Source organism: Pomacea canaliculata, linkage group LG3 (genome assembly GCF_003073045.1).
Source record: "Pomacea canaliculata isolate SZHN2017 linkage group LG3, ASM307304v1, whole genome shotgun sequence".
NCBI classification, from domain to species: Eukaryota; Metazoa; Mollusca; class Gastropoda; order Architaenioglossa; family Ampullariidae; genus Pomacea; species Pomacea canaliculata.
In genome coordinates this window covers 8,294,375-8,311,812 of record NC_037592.1, presented here as the reverse complement: position 1 = coordinate 8,311,812, position 17,438 = coordinate 8,294,375, and the positions used below count along the sequence as shown (strand labels likewise).

Below are 17,438 nucleotides of genomic sequence, written 5' to 3'. Positions count from 1 at the left end.
AATAACAAAGAATTTTAAATGTTACATTTAGACTCTGGATTATAAAGTATAATCACATGGATTAGAATAAGAAATGAAGTCCTACTGGGACACAACAAATGCAATTCAATGCCAGGAATTCTCAGTGTTGCCTGCATTTACCGGACAGTCCGGACCTGAATCGTGATGATTTCATCCTGTTTTCCAAACTAAAGAAATACTTGAAGTCATTCCTTCTGTTGAAATGAGGAGGGGAAGTCTGCAGTCAGGAAATTATTTTGAAAACAAATCTTGTTTTAAAGGACAGATTTCAAAAACTGTAGTGCAGCGTTGGTGTGAGGTGAATTTTTAGAAAAATAGTTATGCAGCTTTGAAAATAGTTGATGTAGTTATATCTCTTTTTATTTCATTACAAGATATTTTCTCGTTTATTTGCTGCTTTAGTGGAAGAAAAACATTAAATATTATAATATATATATAAACATTAAAATAAAGTAGTCCTTTATACAACTAGAAGACGTATAAAGGACTACTTTATTTCACCATGAGTGCAATCCATTCCTTTCGCACATGCACGCGCAAGAAAGCATAATAACACTAGGTCCACACAAACACACGCACTGAAAGTAACTATTCACAAGGAAAATAAACAATCAAGGTCTCGACTCAAGCGATTTTTAATTCATTGCCTTTTCCTGATTACGTGTATATTACGATTCTGCATTAACGATACTGTTGACCAAAGGAAAAATCCTCCAGATATATCACATCAAAATGGAAGCAAACACGCTTTTGAAAAAAAGTCTCCATTGACCACGTTTCTAAATTAGCAAAACAAAATGTATACTCAAGAGGGCGACAAATTTGGCTCTATTCAAATGACAAAATTTTCATGCCAAACCACACCGCATCAAAAAAAGTTTGTTTCTCGTTTTAAACGAAGAATATAAGCCACAAAAAAATATTCTGTCAATAACGACTGAGGCCCACTCCCAAATCTGTGCTTTCACTTATATGCAAACAGTTTAAATAGTGATATTGTGTCCTTATTTTTAGTAAAACCAAATACACCGTGATGCCACTTTAAGAAATAGAGAAAACTTTTATTGTAATTTACGTTAAGTGATAAAAATTGTATACAGTAATCAGTATAATCTTCTAGTATTTACATCATTTGAAACCAAGTACAAGAAAATCAGACAAACGTGTAATACGATAAACAAATTATCTTTTGGTTACTTATTACACCTTTGTCCGCTTATGTTTAATTGATTCTCAAACATTTAAGCGTTTCTCCATGAAAAGACTTAATCTTGGACCTGAAAACAAAAGCTCTTTAAACTCTAAAACACTTTAAAGCTGAATGTCACTAAAAGGTAAAGTAAACATGTCTGTAGGTAGTCAACATCTCATAAAGCATCACACGGCCACTTAGCCCAGTCGAGCAGACGACTAGTTTCCAAGTGTGAACTGGGCAGGGTCCACCTGACAGGCCGCCTGAACCTGTTGCAGCAGCGCAGGTGAGTCTGAAGAACAGGTAGAAGTGTAAATTTATCACCATGCGCTATCAATATAATCTATATAAAAGAATTTCTTACTTTACCTTGTAAAACAATTTCTTAACATCAAACGAATAAAAATCAGGAAATTTGTAAATAGAATCACAGAATCTTTTAAGAAGCGACGATAGTTTATAAGAGACAACGGGATTTCACGGTTATATAAAGTCAAGTGGAGAGGTTAGCAGAGTTTTAGCTGTGACCTATGACCTACTCAGGGTGAAGTAGGTGTCGTGGCCGATCTCGGCACGTGCAGCCTCCACGGCGTGCTTGATGGCGAAGACGGTGCAGCAGCTCATTGGCACCGGTGGCTCCCCGACAGCTACAAAACAGACGATGATATGGGATTCACAAATGAAGACACTAAGACAACTAACTTGGTGCTAGTCTAGCAAACGCCACGCAGTCAGTTCAGAGAGAAGTCATAGGCTTAGTGGCAGAAATGTTTCAGAAAAATTAAGTTTTCAGGAGGAGGATTGCTAAATGATGAATAATCAATACTCATAAATCTCCTCCACCTAGAAATTTAAACTAATGAGCGTCGGTTTTTCTTCATTTTCAGGTAGCTTTTTTTCCGAGTAAAAACCTACTTCGGGTACATATTAATCACATTTATTGTTTTAAAACTGATGGCAGTGTTGCACAACTTTGCGGACTAAACGGGTTTTTTTTCAAAACACGAGTGTTCTGTTGTGTTGTGATGAGAACCGTTTGATTACTTATGTGTAAATATAAACAAATCGCTTGTGCTTACTTTTGGAGCGCAATACTCCCATTGGATTGGGGGCGTTCTTCAACAGCGCCACTCGGAAATCTATGGGCAGGTCTTTGGGTAGAGGCGGCTTGTACAGCTGCAGTGGATAACAGAGGACATTATTCCTTTTCTTTATTTTTTCCTCCAAATATTCTATTGCATAATCTCTAAATATTTTTCTTTCTCTACGCCACGTCCTTAACGCGATGTTGTGATAGTAACCCAATCTGTGTATGTCGTGCAAGCGACGTATGTGTGTTCTCCCTTATAACTGTTATTACCGCATCATCTCCACAATGATGTTAATTATATATATAATTATAAATAGAGAGTTGAAGGCTTCATAATCATAACTGATTGTGTGTTGGGCTTTTTTAGAATCTGACACTTATAAAGAAATGTACTTTCAGGCGCTCAGAAGAAAACTTTTTCCAACTCACCCAAGTTCCGTCAGTGAGCAGGACTCCTGTTTTGGGGTCAAACTTGCTGTATTCTGTCAGGTGACATCCCATACCCAACACAAATCCTCCTTCAATCTGTCCAACGTCTATTTCCGGATTCATGCTGAACAGCAAAACCAAATCTTTATGGGAGGTCTGACAGTTGATGCCAAATGATCACTCCTATACTAAACTGCCTGACGGCAAGGATGTCCAGCTGACTAAAGGTAATTTGAAGGAATAGTATTGATATTGATATCAAACAACAAACCTGTCGCCGCAGTCGTACAAGATGTCCACGCGGTTGATCTGGAACTGACCAGTGAGTACATCCAGCTCAGCCTCCGCCACGGCCGCCATGTACACGTCATAGCGACATGGATACACACTCTGGGGCACGGTGCTGTCACACAGAAACACAGGGCAGTGGGGCAGGATAAACCCTGTTCTCTTTTATTGTGTTCTATTCCTAGAAGACCTTTCTTCACAACGCACACATATTTCTACAGCTAATGAGAATGTTTATTCTTTGAGAACCTGACAAATATTACTTTTATCGTATTCTGGCTACAATCTGAAATAAATTACCATTCTTAAAGTTTAATGAACGCAACTCTTCTGTCTTAAAGCAGGTATGGTTTTAAAATAAAGTATATGTACATAACAAGAAGGCAACGATATTTCATACTGTTTGGGGAATAGTTTACAATACGGATCCATTGTCCTTTTTATATCGCCCGTACTATAGTGAGTTTGTATCATTTCTACAATTCTATCAGAGGACTGGAGGTAATATTTAAGTATAATATTTAAGTCATCGGTAATATTTACAAGGCGTGGGCTACAAGGTCGATTCTCAGGCGATGGCACTCGGTGACAATGTCCTTCCACGCGGCAGTCGCCATTCTCTGTCGGACTGGTGCCATGCGAGCATTAATTTCCTGACAGCACTGGATGACTCCCTGTGGTCAGGTAGGACAAAAACAAACAGCAAATACTTCTAGAGGTCAGATAAGATTAAAACAAACATTAGATAACACTCGTTGGTGAAGAAGAACAGTAAGCACTAGACATTTTTCTGAAATAAAATAAAATAATAACCGTAAACGCTTGTAGACCCGATAAAACATAAGTATTACTAGAATAGTCAGGTAAGATGATTGGATTTTTACCATTATTTTAACAAGATTTTAGGAAATGTGCTTTTGTTTTTCCTGACAGCACAAACCTACCTGGCAGTTCATCTCTGTTGTTTTGGATCCTGCGGTAAGGAAGGAGTTTGCGTTTACATTAGAAGAACTCTTCTTGACCCGAACCAGTGAGAGAGGAATACCCAACTCATAGGCGCACACCTGGCCACCTGGAAAAACATCGAAGCGAAATATGTAATTCATCCGAAATGTGTGGAAACTTATGCAGGGGACATAACACTGTAACTCAAATAGAACTTGCTTCTTCTTTCTTCTTTTTCTTCTTCTTGAATGAACACTCAAAGTAAATGCTTTCACGCATGCTGTTTAATTTTCAAGCTCTGATGTAGATTTTTTAAGGTACATCTACAGTGTCCTTTGTAAACAATTGATTTCAAGACCTTATGCCAAGTATGGTGGGTTTAGAATGCATGAAAACTGAGAACAAGTCAACACGCATTAGAATAATGTCTTCTTCGTAAATAAAGATCAACTTAATCTCCTCTTTAAATTACTTGCTTAAGACATAGAATAATAAGTAAATATTTTTTGCCTTTGTGTTGATTCCGTGCCCTAGATCGATGCCCCCGTGTTCAACGGTGACCGACCCGTCAGCGTGGTACACAGCCACAAACACACTGTAATTTCCGTTGGTCCATGCCACACCATACCTTGAGGGGATCAAGGAGATGCCTCGCTTTCTCCAACGATTTGCCTGAAAAAATAACATCTCAGTATTCTAATGTTATATAGTACCATATCTACCCTATATCTGCCATGTCAGTTGTTTGCAAGAGGTAAAGATAAGGATAATAGAGTGAAAAAGAGAATATTCTGAGACAAATACATATTTATGAACCCAGCGTGACACTACCCATGGACTATCACCGTTATTACTCCTAATTATTGAGAAATTATAATTGCTACTTTCTAAATTTACCTGATTGAACTCGGCCACTTGGCGTTTGCGAGCTTCAAAGTCAGAAGATGTTTCTATCTGAGAAACAATCTCTGTGAGGTTGCAGTAGTCCAGCTTTGTACCGTTCAGAGCAAACTGGGATGGACAAAGGATTCGTGAACGATGTTACAGGTGGAGACACTTTTTTTTATGTCAAATACGTGGTGTGAGATAAAGGGAATCTAGTTATGTTTGAAAAGACTTGAAGCACAAGCCGTCCGTCTGCTTTTCTGGAAACGCTACAGATTAATAAAATTCGTGTCTACAAATATAAAGTGTGTTATACTACCTGTCCTTTTTGGTAGAGATTGAGTTTTTTAATCTCCGTGGGGTCCTTGTTAAGCACTTTGGCAATGTGTTCCATTATCGTCTCCATCATGTAAACACACGGAACAGCCTCTTTTTGAGGGGATTAGACAAATGTAAAAACGAATTACAATAGCCATTAGTGTACTTATGTAGTTACTTGAAGGAGAGACAAAAACTTTGTGTAGTCTCTTGTCTGATTGAGCTCTTCCCTTAAAGCCGCCCTCTGACATGTTATTAAACAAATAAACCACAGGTATGTTTTCCCACACAAAACATTTTTATATTCTACAGGGGTGGGCATTGAAAACTGAAATCAGTTTTGTTATAATTGGATTTATTATGTGATGTTTTTGGTTACATCTTCAGTAGAAAACATTCGTAAAATCAATTGAAGAAAATTTGAACAGTTTGCTTTGATCGTTTTCCATCGCGAACCTACATGCACACTTACATGCATACATCGCCTGATTAGAAAAGGAGACAGAGACTTGGATTGTTTGTTACTCACCAGGAGCCCTGAGGGCCGTGTTAGTGGCTTTGTTTGTTTTCACAGTGACGATCTTTAGGTTCCAGTTCGGACAGTAATAAGCTGTAGGTTACCAGAAGTAAAAAATAAAACAAATATTCAATTTAAAGTATAAAGTCTATACATTTATATACATTTACATACGGAACAGAGCAAGGGCTCGGGGAAAATATTTACCGTTGTCTATGAACTTCGAAACAAAAACATTTCCAGAATCAATGTCATGATGACCACAGTCAGCGTAGTATGCGAACTTTATTCCATTCAGCTTTCCTTCTTCTGTGAATCCCACCTGTCAAGAAATAAGTTGTTAGAATGGCCTGGTCTTTCCAAAACATCCAAACAAGTAAAGATTTGCTGAAAAAACTTTCAAGGTCTCTATGGGAAAAAAGTGAAATAGCATTACTGTTATAGGCAATCAACCGTTGTTAAAAGCAGAAAGTCAGAATTTAAAGTGCTTATTAATAATTAAAAAAGTAGAAACATTTTGGAAGATCTGTTTAACACTGAGAACAGAAGTAAGGTTAAATTGTTCTTGTTACTACCACATTTGTAAAAGACAAAATCTATGTAAATTAAAAATGAAGAGCTACCAAAAAAAAGCGTGTAAGAGATGTTCTTCACTGAACACATCTCACCTCGTAGTCTCCAATCACCGGAAGGCGCTTTCCCATCGTCTTCATGTTAGTGTGGATATCCACGACCAAGCGAACAGGTCTAGGGGCAAAAAGAAAAACATTAACATTGGAAAAAAAACTGAGGTATAAAAGCAGTATAGACTAACTGTAGGTGTGCGTGATAATGATGGACGAGGTGACTGAAAATATCCAGTCACTTTAGATTGGGAACATTCCATCTTTCCGGTTGTAATTCAGCTAAGACATCGTACAGTCACATGACTTAAAATACAACTTTGTGGTGATGCTAAGAATCAGGGTATCGAATAGAAGATGCAGACGATATGATGTCATACGGTTTCCATAAATACGCCCTCTTGTACTTCGCCATGCTTGTAATGGCCGCCGGTGGTTTATCTGTCACCACGAGACATGGTGCGAGCTTTCCTACGGTGTATCAGGATACATTCCGTTAATTTTTTTTTATCTCTTGTGACGTTTTGATTTACTTCTGATCATTAATGTTGTATCGGGATACATTTCGTGATGTTTGTTTACCTCTGCATGATCAACGCAGCCAATGCGCAGGCTCCAGCGACGAGGGAATTGCGAGTGATCTTTCCTCCAAAAGCGCCACCTAGGCGTTCGACTTCCAGGTTCACGCTGCAATTTAGAGAATAAAACTAATCAACTAGCAAAAGTTAATAAAAATCAGTCACTTCTTTCCTGGGATGTTTAGAGAGAAGGTGATATATGTATATAAAATGAAGCCACAGTCACCTGTTCACTGGGATGTTGAGGAGACCTGCCACAGCCTGTGTGGTGCGATCTATAAACTGGGTTGTCGACTGTACATCCATCCCTCCATTGTCGTTGGGGGCGCACCTGCTGCTCTGAGCCTCCATGTAGAAGTGGTACTGGTCTCCTACCTCCACCGAGCCACTCAAGCGTCGAGCTGACTGGGCAATGGCCGCTGAAGCACGAAGAAAGAGGGCTAGTAGTGTAAGATAATAAAAGTGTTGGACCTTGGTGTTTACACATACTTCTGCTGCATTTTCTCCCCTCTTCTCTTTTGCAGGTGGATTGTCTATAATAATTATTATTTTTGAATCGCGAACTATTTGGAGCTATTGGCTGGTTTCGACTCTTCTGCGTTTCACTTGTTCTGGGGCCATAGTCTCATCGCGTCGCTAAGCCACTTAGAGGCCATCAAAGGTCCGACCACCCTCTAAGTGGTTTAGAGGCCGAAACATGTCGCGTCTTTTGGCTGCGCTGGCGGGTGATTCGGCCTGTAAGTGTAGAGACGGCCGCTGGCGCCTGTAACTCGCGAAGGGCTCGTTAAACATGGCCGCCGTGGTGTTTTTGCTGTATGACACGGACCGAAATCTTCACAGAAACAGGATATTTCGGGATCAAAGTAATCCCATCAATTCATGGAATGACATAACGATATACGAACGCTTAAAATTTCGAAGAGTTGACATCCTGGAGATCGTCGACGACATTCAGGAGGCTTTAACATTTTCGAATCGAGGGCGCAGTGTCACACCGACATTGCAAGTATGTCTTGCCCTTCGTTTCTATGCGACAGGTACCTTTCAAAATGTGTGTGCTGACCAACGTGCTGTACTATTTTTTTATTTTAAATGCTTTGTTAGCCTGGAAAGGGCCTGGGAAAATTAGGTGGAAGGGGGAGGTGTGAAAGATCCCAGTTAATGGGGCTGTCAGTGTGGACGTCTGAGGCGTGCCGCACAATGCTGGGATGGCCGGCCGGTCTTTTTTTTTTTTTTAAGCAATTGGTGTCGATAGGTTGTTTTATTCGAAGAACAAAGGAAAGAAAGCTGTGGTGATTTCAATGTTGTTGTGTGACTGAGTGTTTTTACTTGATGGGAGCGGGGAGAAGAAGATTCTCTTCCGTATTGTCAGTGAGTGCGGTCGCTTTTTTTTTTTTTTGTATCAAGTCTTGAACCAACTTACAAGACTGCGATGTTCTACGCCACAAAAGGCGGCAATTTTGCAATTCGCTGCCATATTGCGCTCTTCTTTCTATTATTTCATTTGTCAACGAACTCATTAAGCACACCTTTTCCAACCTTACCTGACAAAAAAACAAAACAAAACAAAAAGAAACAAACAACAACAACAAAGCACAGTCAAGATATATAAAAAAGAGAAGATAACGAACACTACTTCAGTCTTCTAACAAGATCCAGATTTTCTTGTTTGTCATGCAGTTCGCCTTTCTCGGCTTCTTATATGGCGATATGTTGTCTGCTTCATGTTTTTCTTCCATTGTTCTCGATTCTCGGTAAACGTTGGTTCGCGCATGCGCACACGTGGAGTTCCCTAGGTATTCCCTCAAGGTCAGGGTGTCGACGGCCCGATTGCTGAAGTGCGGTTACACGGGCGACATTTTTCGCACGCATGGCGCTCGCCTAGCGGCCGGCCAGCTCTCGGGCCGTTGGAGTTTAGCGATCAGGAAAATGTCGATGCGATGAGACTATGGCCCTTGTAGTGAACGCCTAATGTATGTCCCCAGCCTTCCATAGCAATGTTAGTAGATGTGTATTTTTGAGAATGGATAGAGATTTGGGGGTGGCACATCAGCTTGCAATGAGATTTACCCTTTCTTTAGAATAAAAGAAGCCTTACTGTCTGGATCACCACTGATGACAGGGTCCAGCTGACTTGGAAAGAAAGACTTTTGATTAATGGCCGTCCTGGTGTCCAGTAATGGTGGCTGGACATTGGTGTAAGTCACCTTTACTCTGGATGCTGCAGAACGCGCTGTTAGAGGGTCATCTATTGGAATGTAGACAATAATGAACTTTTAACAATTGATTGGTTTCTTTTCGTTAATGATATTTGAAATAACAACTAGCGTTTCAATGCCAATCAGGCTTACACTAATTTTTTTAGTTTTCAGCACTTTTCTTTTACCAAAAGCAAGACTGCAGGATACCTGCAACTATGATGCCAATGGGCTGGCCAGCATACTCCACTCGACCGCTTGAGAGAAACTGAAAACAAAATATTATTATATATAAATGTGCAAACCTTTATTTTAAATTTTATATAAACTTTCCATAATAATTACAGGCTTTGCCTACTTTAAATACACCATATACATCTTGACCATGATTCACTCTCTCTCTTCAGCAGACCAATAAAACGAGTAATCATTTACACTGTAATCATTATAATGTGTAGTGCTTGTCCGCTATGATTCATGAGAATGTTGTTACGTGTCTGGTATATATATGTATGCCGTTTGTGCATGGAACAATTTTATTTAGTATCAATGAAAGTATTTTTGTAAACTTTGGAAAATAGGTTTGGAAATAATTATCATTATTATTACCTCTTCATGAGTTGATGCAAGGGGTGAAAAGTTGTTTATTCCTCCAGCAGGAATGTCGGAAGCTTGAATGAATTTGTACACCCCGGGCATAGCCTGCCAAACACACAATACTGCATCATATTGTGTGTGGTGTCTCCAAGAACTAATGAAGATTAGTATAGAATAATAATTATAGCGAATGACTAGAAAATAAACTGTTAATAAGTGTATAATAAGTATAAGTCGACCGGTGTGCGTGCTTTAATTATTGCTAGACTGCCCGTATACTAGAAAAGACACGAATTAAAATGAGTGTAGACAAAGTGTATTCTTCAAAACTGTTTTCATACTCCACATTCTGTGTCTTACACAGTCTATTAACTGTCGGAAAACAACATATTCTATAGTTATATAGGCTTACAGATTTGTCATTATTTTCCTGTCTTATGCCTTGTTTATGTGAAAGCAATGTTTAAAACTCAATATTTACGCTAAAACAATACACAATTTGGTAAGAATACTCATGGCAAGTCCTTCGAGACAGAACTAAAAATGGCAAATTCTAAGAAAGTTGCTAGTTTTATGCTATCTGAGTCCTTACCAACGCAGCTTGAGCATCTACAGAGGCGATCTCAGCGTTGCCTTCTGTACTTATTACAAAGCAGCATGAAGCTCATCTGGGTCCCAAGGGAGATCATCCAGGTATCGAACTTTGCAGAAACCTGCGCAGTTACATCCCTTATATCACACATTTCTTTCCAAACCAGAGTTTATTGTATCGTATCTATTTTATCAGAAGACTCCAACAATCGCTGAGGAAATATTTGCGAACAAGACCAACATGCCTTTAAGAAAAAATCGGATACTTTTCATTTGTCTTTGGTTGAAATATCGCGTAAACTACAACAACAACAACAACAAAAAAAAAAAAAAAAAAAAAAATGGATTAAAAGTGAATTACCAGGTAGTCTGCATCCATTGATGTCATGGGTTGACTGAGAGGCCATTGTTCCTTGCGGGTGTCGTAAGACTGTGTTCCTGAGGACACGGGGCGCTCGAAAATGGCGCCTCCACTGCGGTACCTCTGAGCCACCTTGTCTCCACACACGTCCAGCACGTACTGAGGACAACAAGAAGGTTTGCACCGACATCAAGTGGACCAAACTTCGGTTCATTATTGTGGGTAACAAGTGTTGTATAAGCTTGAAATTATTCCGTCAAATATCTAGTGCCGGAGTGAAATTGCAGAAGTAAATACCTTGTAGAAAAGTGACATCGCAACACTGCGCCGGTATTGCAAGGTGGGGTCGGTGACCGGAGAAATCTCCATACTTAGCATGTTCAAACAGTCTGCAATAAAAGATGTTTTGATGATTTAGAAAAAGTACAGACGATAGGGTGTAAACCCAGCTTATTAACACAACCAAAGACAAGAAGGAATTTCATGTTGTTATTATTCAAATATTTTCTCAATAATTGTCTTTATCCCCGTAGATGTCGTGTTCCTTTTTTTTAATGTGTTCATATAATGCAGTGCTACAGAATGTGCAGGGTAAGCATCGAAAAAAAAAACGGATTTGGTGATAAACACTTACATATAGTAAACAAGTATACACGATGAACATTTATTTAAGCATTTACACAAGACAAACTTTTATTTCCGAATTGAATTAACCTTACGTTTTGATCGCATATTGGCCAGGATTAGCTAACCCCGGGGTTAAAGGTTCGGGTTTTGGCCAGTCGAGGACCAATATTAAGAGTTTGCAAAATAAGTACTTGTAGTGATTAAAAGAAAGCCTAATCCTTATTGATACCTTTCAAGACCTGAGGATCACCCAACTGCTTTCCTTCCAGAAAAGCCTCTGTATTCTCAGCACGGTTCTAGAGACATGAAAAGCAAGTGACTTTTTTTCGTCACCTTCAGTACTTTCTCACAATAAATACATCTCTTTATGTCTACAAATCATGATCACATGCTAACTTAATTTACAGAATACAAGAAGACCATCAAAACACGATCTTTTAACCTCGCGAGTGTGTTTAAGCAAGTCGTGGTCTGGGGTTGTTTGTAGGGAAATAACTAGGTTGAACTGTGAAGAGAGATCACATGATACTGGTCATGAGAGGTCCTCAGACTGACCATCGTGTTGCTGACGCCCTGGAAGACGATAGTTGGCCGCTGTAGCACCGTGCAGTTGTTGGTCCTGTCAAGCTTCATGTTGAAACCTGCGGCCACGTGACCATGGTCATCCTGTGTGTACAAAAGACACACGTGGGCATAAACATTAGCACCCAGCTATAAGAACAAGTGTATCTCGGAGAAGAGTCTAGTGTTACACTGTTCTGCCATCAAAATAGCTGTTATTTATCCTATTAATTGTTAAATCAAATGAAAATAAGTTTTAAAAGGGATTGCCTGGTTGCGCTGTGAAACACGGTAAAGTCGGATGTAGTTGTTGGTGTCGGTGTAGGTTGGGAGGAAGGCTGCCTCGATGATCTTCCCCTGCATGTCGAGGCTGAGAAATTCTTTCAAGGTGCACTGGCTTCTGTTTCCGGTATCGTCGCCTGAAATGTAATGTATAACCAAATAAATACACTTATCATAGTATTTCCGCTGCCTTTGTCACACAGATTGTTTTCAAACATTGGATATTTTTTTCTGAATGAATTTTTGAAAAGACTCAGTGGTGATTCAGAAATATTTTGTGGTACCGATGCCATACTCTCTCGTGGAATGTCTAATGTTCCGTTAGCAAAGTCAAGTTTTGGGTAAGTTAAAGTTGTTCAATATATCTCCCCCTCCCATCCCTGGTTGACAATATGCCTGCTACAACTGTTCACGTGTTCGCAAAGCTTATTGCGTATTGTGTATTTCTCACGAGCACCACGTGACCACATCATACTGACCAATCAGAAGTCTTGCGCCAACAAGGTCCAGCATAACATAGAGGTCAGAGAGAAACTCAGGATGCTTGTGTTTTAACATCAGGTTGCCTGCCCATGATGCCAGCTGAGACAAAGAGATAAATGTTCAGACCGCACAACACGGAGAGAACATTGTCAAACGACTTGGGCTTTTTTAGTCGTACAGGTTATTTGACTCTAGACTTGTTTGTCACCTAACAATTAAACAAAGAATGTCGTTATATATAAATATATATTCAGAAAAGATTATTTTTGCCACTGGTCAGACTTTTATTAGGAACTGACAAGTTGTAAGGAGTAAACACGTGACACGTACGTTCCTGACGCCATTGTTGGCCACTTTCTTGATGTGCTCCGCGAAGACGGCGGCGTACGGCAGTGATGCGTTGCTGCGCGCCTTGTCGCACAGGTCGTGGATGTTGGTCAGCGTCAGGTTAGCGCCCCACACCAGCGAGGGAGTGAACTGCCACGTAAGATTTTCAACACGAGTGTTTGAGATCAACCGACATCAGAATTTTTGTGAAGACTAGTTTTAAAATGCTCGAAGGCATGCACTGCAAATACAAAAATGAAAAGTAGAAACACAAAAGCAACACAGAAGGTTTAGTAAATTGTTGGTGATAAAAATTATTTTCTTTCTTTCTTCACCACCCCAGGACTGTTCAAAGTCTCTCGATTCATAGTTTAAAGAGAAGGTGAGTTACAGTGTAACAGCAATACCTCAATCCTGTACAACTCCTGTATTCCTCTAATGTCAATCAAAATGTTGAACATCCATGGTCCAAGCTCTCTGAAAACACCTGGAAAAACGACGAAATATAAAGCGAAACAATATTTTAATAAGACTTAGACGAGAAACATGAAATACTTTATGTGCATCTGCAACCGTTAATCTCAGTATAAATTAAAATTTGTCCTTTAGTCACTATGTTTTTCGCTCCCTTGCACCCGTGTTTATATGTCTGTTTAGGAGCGTGTGTACAAGGATGTTTACCTGCGAAATATTCCGAAATAAGATGTAATAGTTCATATACATTGCGTGTATACATCATTACACAGTCCTAATGGAAGTTGAAAGTTTTGCAGTCCTTGTATTGTAAAACTTTCTGATCAACGTGATTTAGTAGTGGTAGTGGTGGTGGTGGCGGTGGTCGTCGTCGTTGTCGTCGTCGTCGTGGTAGTGCTAAGGGTAGTAGTAGCAGTAATTTTTCTAAGTAGTCGTAGTAGCAAAGGTACCCCGGCCTGTGTTGCCAAAGACCAGGCTGTACTTGTCCGTGCGGTGCTGATGGAGCAGGATGTACAGCTCTTGCAGTGTGGTGGGTTTGAGCCACTGGACCGTGTCCCCACGTTAGTGAAGGGGAGGTCATTCTGGTGTCGATCCCTAGAGCATCGCTCTTTGTCTGACTTGTTGTTACACTTGCCCTCGCACCTCTTGCCAGACTTCTTGCACATCTTGGGGTTCAAATCCTACAGAAATAGAGAATTTGTGTTTCCGTCTCATGTGACCCAACGTAAAACGTGTTCACATCATACTTACCTCTACACTTCTTCTATCATTCTCTTTTGGCAAATGATGAGGAGAGAAAAGGGACTTAACTAATTTACCCACCGTCCCTTTTTCAGTCATGGCTACACTTGGAAGCAACACTTTTCCTTCTGATAGTTTTATAAAAGATATGTTTTCTTTTTTCTCTTGAGATTAACTGGATCCACACATTTCTTGTAACATTATCAAACTCGAAAATCTTATAATTTATGTTAAAAATTTAGGTATGTCTGTATAGTTTTAAAGAGTATTTGCCATGTCTGCAAAGTAAGGTACTTAAAAAATATCAAGGCTGAAAGTTACAAAAGTCGAAGAAATTATTTATATACCTCGATGTCAATCATTCCACCTCGGAGGTTGGATGGTGCGTCTGAAGCGAAAGACCTCATGGCGTCCATGATTGCTCTGTACCCTGCATGGCAGAGCAAATATTTTTCTTCGATGTTTTATAGTATAGCGAGGTGTCTCTAAAGGTTACAGATATTTTGTAATATTTTGCATGAAACATACAACCTTTCGTTTTTGTTATATGACATAACTTCATATTGTTGACTTTTCTTATCTCAACCGCTGGAACTTAGTTTTAGGAAATTCATCCACACACAACACCTTTTGGGAGACAAGCATGATGAGACTCACGTAGGTATAACTTACAGATATTTTAACCTTTATTATTTTTCTGGTAGAGTATGACTTACCTGTACAGCGGCAGATAGTAGTATCAAAGACGTCCTCAACCTGTTTCATGGTGGGCATTGGGTTTCTCTGAAGCAAACTTACATCAAATTCTTATTTTTAATCATTTATAAAAAAAACAAGCAAGTTAACTTACAAGCAACAGAAGACTAAAACAATAAAGGCAAAGAAAAATAACATGTCAAACTGAAGAAATTATTGAAGGATTTTTCCGGTTCTATCGAGTTGACCAAGAAATTGGAACCTTTTCCTAAAGTTGAAATAATTTAAAATAAATAATCTGCTTTAAAATTCGCATATTGCTTTTTCCCATTTCTAAGCAAAATTATTTGGATTTTTTATTTTTTTTCTAAAGTAAATCTCTAAATTAACTTGTGATATATATATATATATTATGATTTATCATTAGAATCATTGTCATCATCATTATCATCTGCAGCCTACAAAAGACGTTTATTTTGGTAGACAAGCTCCTGTGTGCGATTGCTCACCTGTACATATTTATGATTTGGGATGGGCTACAGAAGCCGCACTGAGAACCATTGTACTTTGCTAAGCGTTCTTGAATGGCATGGAGACCAGTTCTGGGATTGCCCAGTCCTTCAATCGTCGTTATCTCCCAACCGTCACACATGTGCAGTGGAACTAGACACTGAATGATGTGAAATGTAAGGAACGAAATTGATATCCCATGCAAGAGATAAACATCTTTGGCTAGTGTAAATTATTTGCCAAGAACTTATAGGTTTGGTGATCGTTCATTCACACATCAGAGCACAGGAACTGTGTCACACAAACAAACAAACAAACAACTCACCGAGTTGACGGCGTACACTTGTTTCGTGGCGCTGACCGGTTCGAAGAGTTTCACGGCTACCAGACACACCCCACACCCTCCTTCAGTGCACATCTGCTTCGTACCCCGAGACACACCTGTCCTCCTCAGGTACTCGTTGAGGGACAAAGTAGGGCTGAATTTATCTGTCACTGCCGACATTTTGATGAAATCAGCATCATAGGCCACTTTTCCAATTTTCAAAGGACTCGTCAGGTACAATTTTGAGTTTACTTCTCAGTGCTAGGTATTATGTCTTAAAATCTGGCTGAATAGCCTTTCTGTTCACCAGATACTTATGTACACTTCTATTTGCCTGGTAGAGACCCCAGCGGATATATTTTCACAGTTTACTGGAATTATTGTGTTTAAAGTTTTGTTTTAAACTTCCGGAAAGGAATAACACAAGTTAAAACACTCCTGTCTGTTACAGAAACATAATTTTACTACGCGTTGTCTTATTGCTATACATCATTTCTTTTTGTCTAGTAACAACAATAACTATGATTTTTTTTTATATTTTGCGAGTAGATGCGATGACTACCTGTGCACTGAGTGCCGTTGACGGTGAAGGTGACGCCGTCGCTAGCTCCCTGCTGTAGTCGTAGTTTCATGTAGAAGCCGCAGCTGATGCAGGTCCCATGGTACTCCTCCTGACCTGTAACCCTGGACCTATATCTTGCCTGTAACACGTACAAGCAATATTCTCATTCTGTGAGCAATTTTTACTATCGACGTCCATGATTTTAATGTTGTTTTTATAAATATCTCAGTTATTGCAGTGTAAGGGAGGTGTACACAAAACCTGATATAGGAGGCTGCGCTGTATCATCATAATACTGAATATTTTTCATTTCTATTTGATTCTGTATTCTGTACTTTATAGTACTGTTATTGCTTGATGTTATGGTAGACGGTTCTCAGATTTCAGCAAAAGTCAAATCATATTTCAACTGAGGGATTTTACTCACTTCGTCCTGCAGGCAGGACACACAATCGACTGGTCAGAAGCTGTAGGCATTTTTTTCCCTCAGAACGTTTTACGAGCACCTCCTGAAAGAGAAGTTTAAATTTGTAGGGACTTTTAGTGCTACGTTCGATAAAATTCGCTCTCACATAATTCTGAGAAATTTCTGTAATACAGTTAAAGTTTGCGTCAAAATTAATCATCAATTAATCATCAGTCATCGATGTGTCATTAGCTACCAAAAAAAAGAAGAATGAGTGAAAAAAAACAATTAAAAAAGACAGAATCATGTAAAGTAAGAGGAGGAGGATACAGAGAAAAAAAAAAAATAAGAGAATCGGAAAGAATGAAAAGGACAAAGAAAAGGTAGCAACAGAAGAAAGACAGGAAAAAACTAAAACAAAAAGAGAAGCAAAAGGAACATTGAAAATGGAGACCCAAAGTGATCATAGTTTCCAAAATTTGGTTTGTGTGTCAGTGCACTTGACTGGTTATCTCTTCATACTTTGCAACCAGAACTATTTACGATTTTATTCTAGCTTTTCGATTTCATTTATTTAACCCTTTCTTTTTAGAGGGACTTGGAACGAGAAGTAAATCACACTGTTAGTACAGGCTTTTAAAACAATGCTATCTTCAGAGTTTGTGTAATGTCTCTTCAATGTCAATGCTTCTGGCTTGAAGAAATCGTCAAAAAGTAAATGTCTTGTCAGTCTTCTAAGCTTGCAAGTAAACGTTTAGTTAGTTAATAGGAGTGAGATATACTGCTCAGTGAAATATGTCCTGTAATAAAT

The 17,438-nt window shown here is 39.1% G+C and overlaps 3 protein-coding genes across 3 annotated transcripts; all 3 read right to left on the bottom strand.

The window, feature by feature from the left end:
• Positions 1–638: 638 nt before the first annotated feature.
• LOC112558487 (xanthine dehydrogenase-like) lies at positions 639–10,648 on the bottom strand. The gene is made up of 20 exons (XM_025228948.1): positions 10,634–10,648; positions 10,274–10,394; positions 9,694–9,786; positions 9,295–9,352; positions 8,985–9,134; positions 7,113–7,305; positions 6,891–6,995; positions 6,354–6,432; positions 5,893–6,007; positions 5,698–5,778; positions 5,170–5,279; positions 4,863–4,976; positions 4,473–4,637; positions 3,965–4,090; positions 3,564–3,694; positions 3,004–3,135; positions 2,733–2,856; positions 2,293–2,389; positions 1,753–1,860; positions 639–1,505 (listed from the first exon to the last, which is right to left on the bottom strand). Exons 3-20 carry the CDS (start codon positions 9,781–9,783, stop codon positions 1,432–1,434), a joined length of 2,052 nt encoding a protein of 683 aa, XP_025084733.1. The 5' UTR covers positions 9,784–9,786; positions 10,274–10,394; positions 10,634–10,648; the 3' UTR covers positions 639–1,431.
• On the bottom strand, positions 10,327–13,281 carry LOC112558797 (xanthine dehydrogenase-like). The gene is made up of 9 exons (XM_025229464.1): positions 13,249–13,281; positions 12,917–13,063; positions 12,583–12,685; positions 12,092–12,240; positions 11,816–11,926; positions 11,490–11,556; positions 10,931–11,022; positions 10,634–10,792; positions 10,327–10,410 (listed from the first exon to the last, which is right to left on the bottom strand). Exons 1-9 carry the CDS (start codon positions 13,279–13,281, stop codon positions 10,327–10,329), a joined length of 945 nt encoding a protein of 314 aa, XP_025085249.1.
• Positions 12,922–16,734, bottom strand: LOC112558490 (xanthine dehydrogenase-like). Its single transcript, XM_025228952.1, has 9 exons — positions 16,649–16,734; positions 16,222–16,360; positions 15,660–15,829; positions 15,334–15,494; positions 14,845–14,921; positions 14,476–14,558; positions 13,837–14,067; positions 13,321–13,400; positions 12,922–13,063 (listed from the first exon to the last, which is right to left on the bottom strand). The coding sequence occupies exons 2-8, from the start codon at positions 16,289–16,291 to the stop codon at positions 13,359–13,361; spliced, it is 834 nt and encodes a 277-aa protein (XP_025084737.1). The 5' UTR covers positions 16,292–16,360; positions 16,649–16,734; the 3' UTR covers positions 12,922–13,063; positions 13,321–13,358.
• Positions 16,735–17,438: the final 704 nt, after the last annotated feature.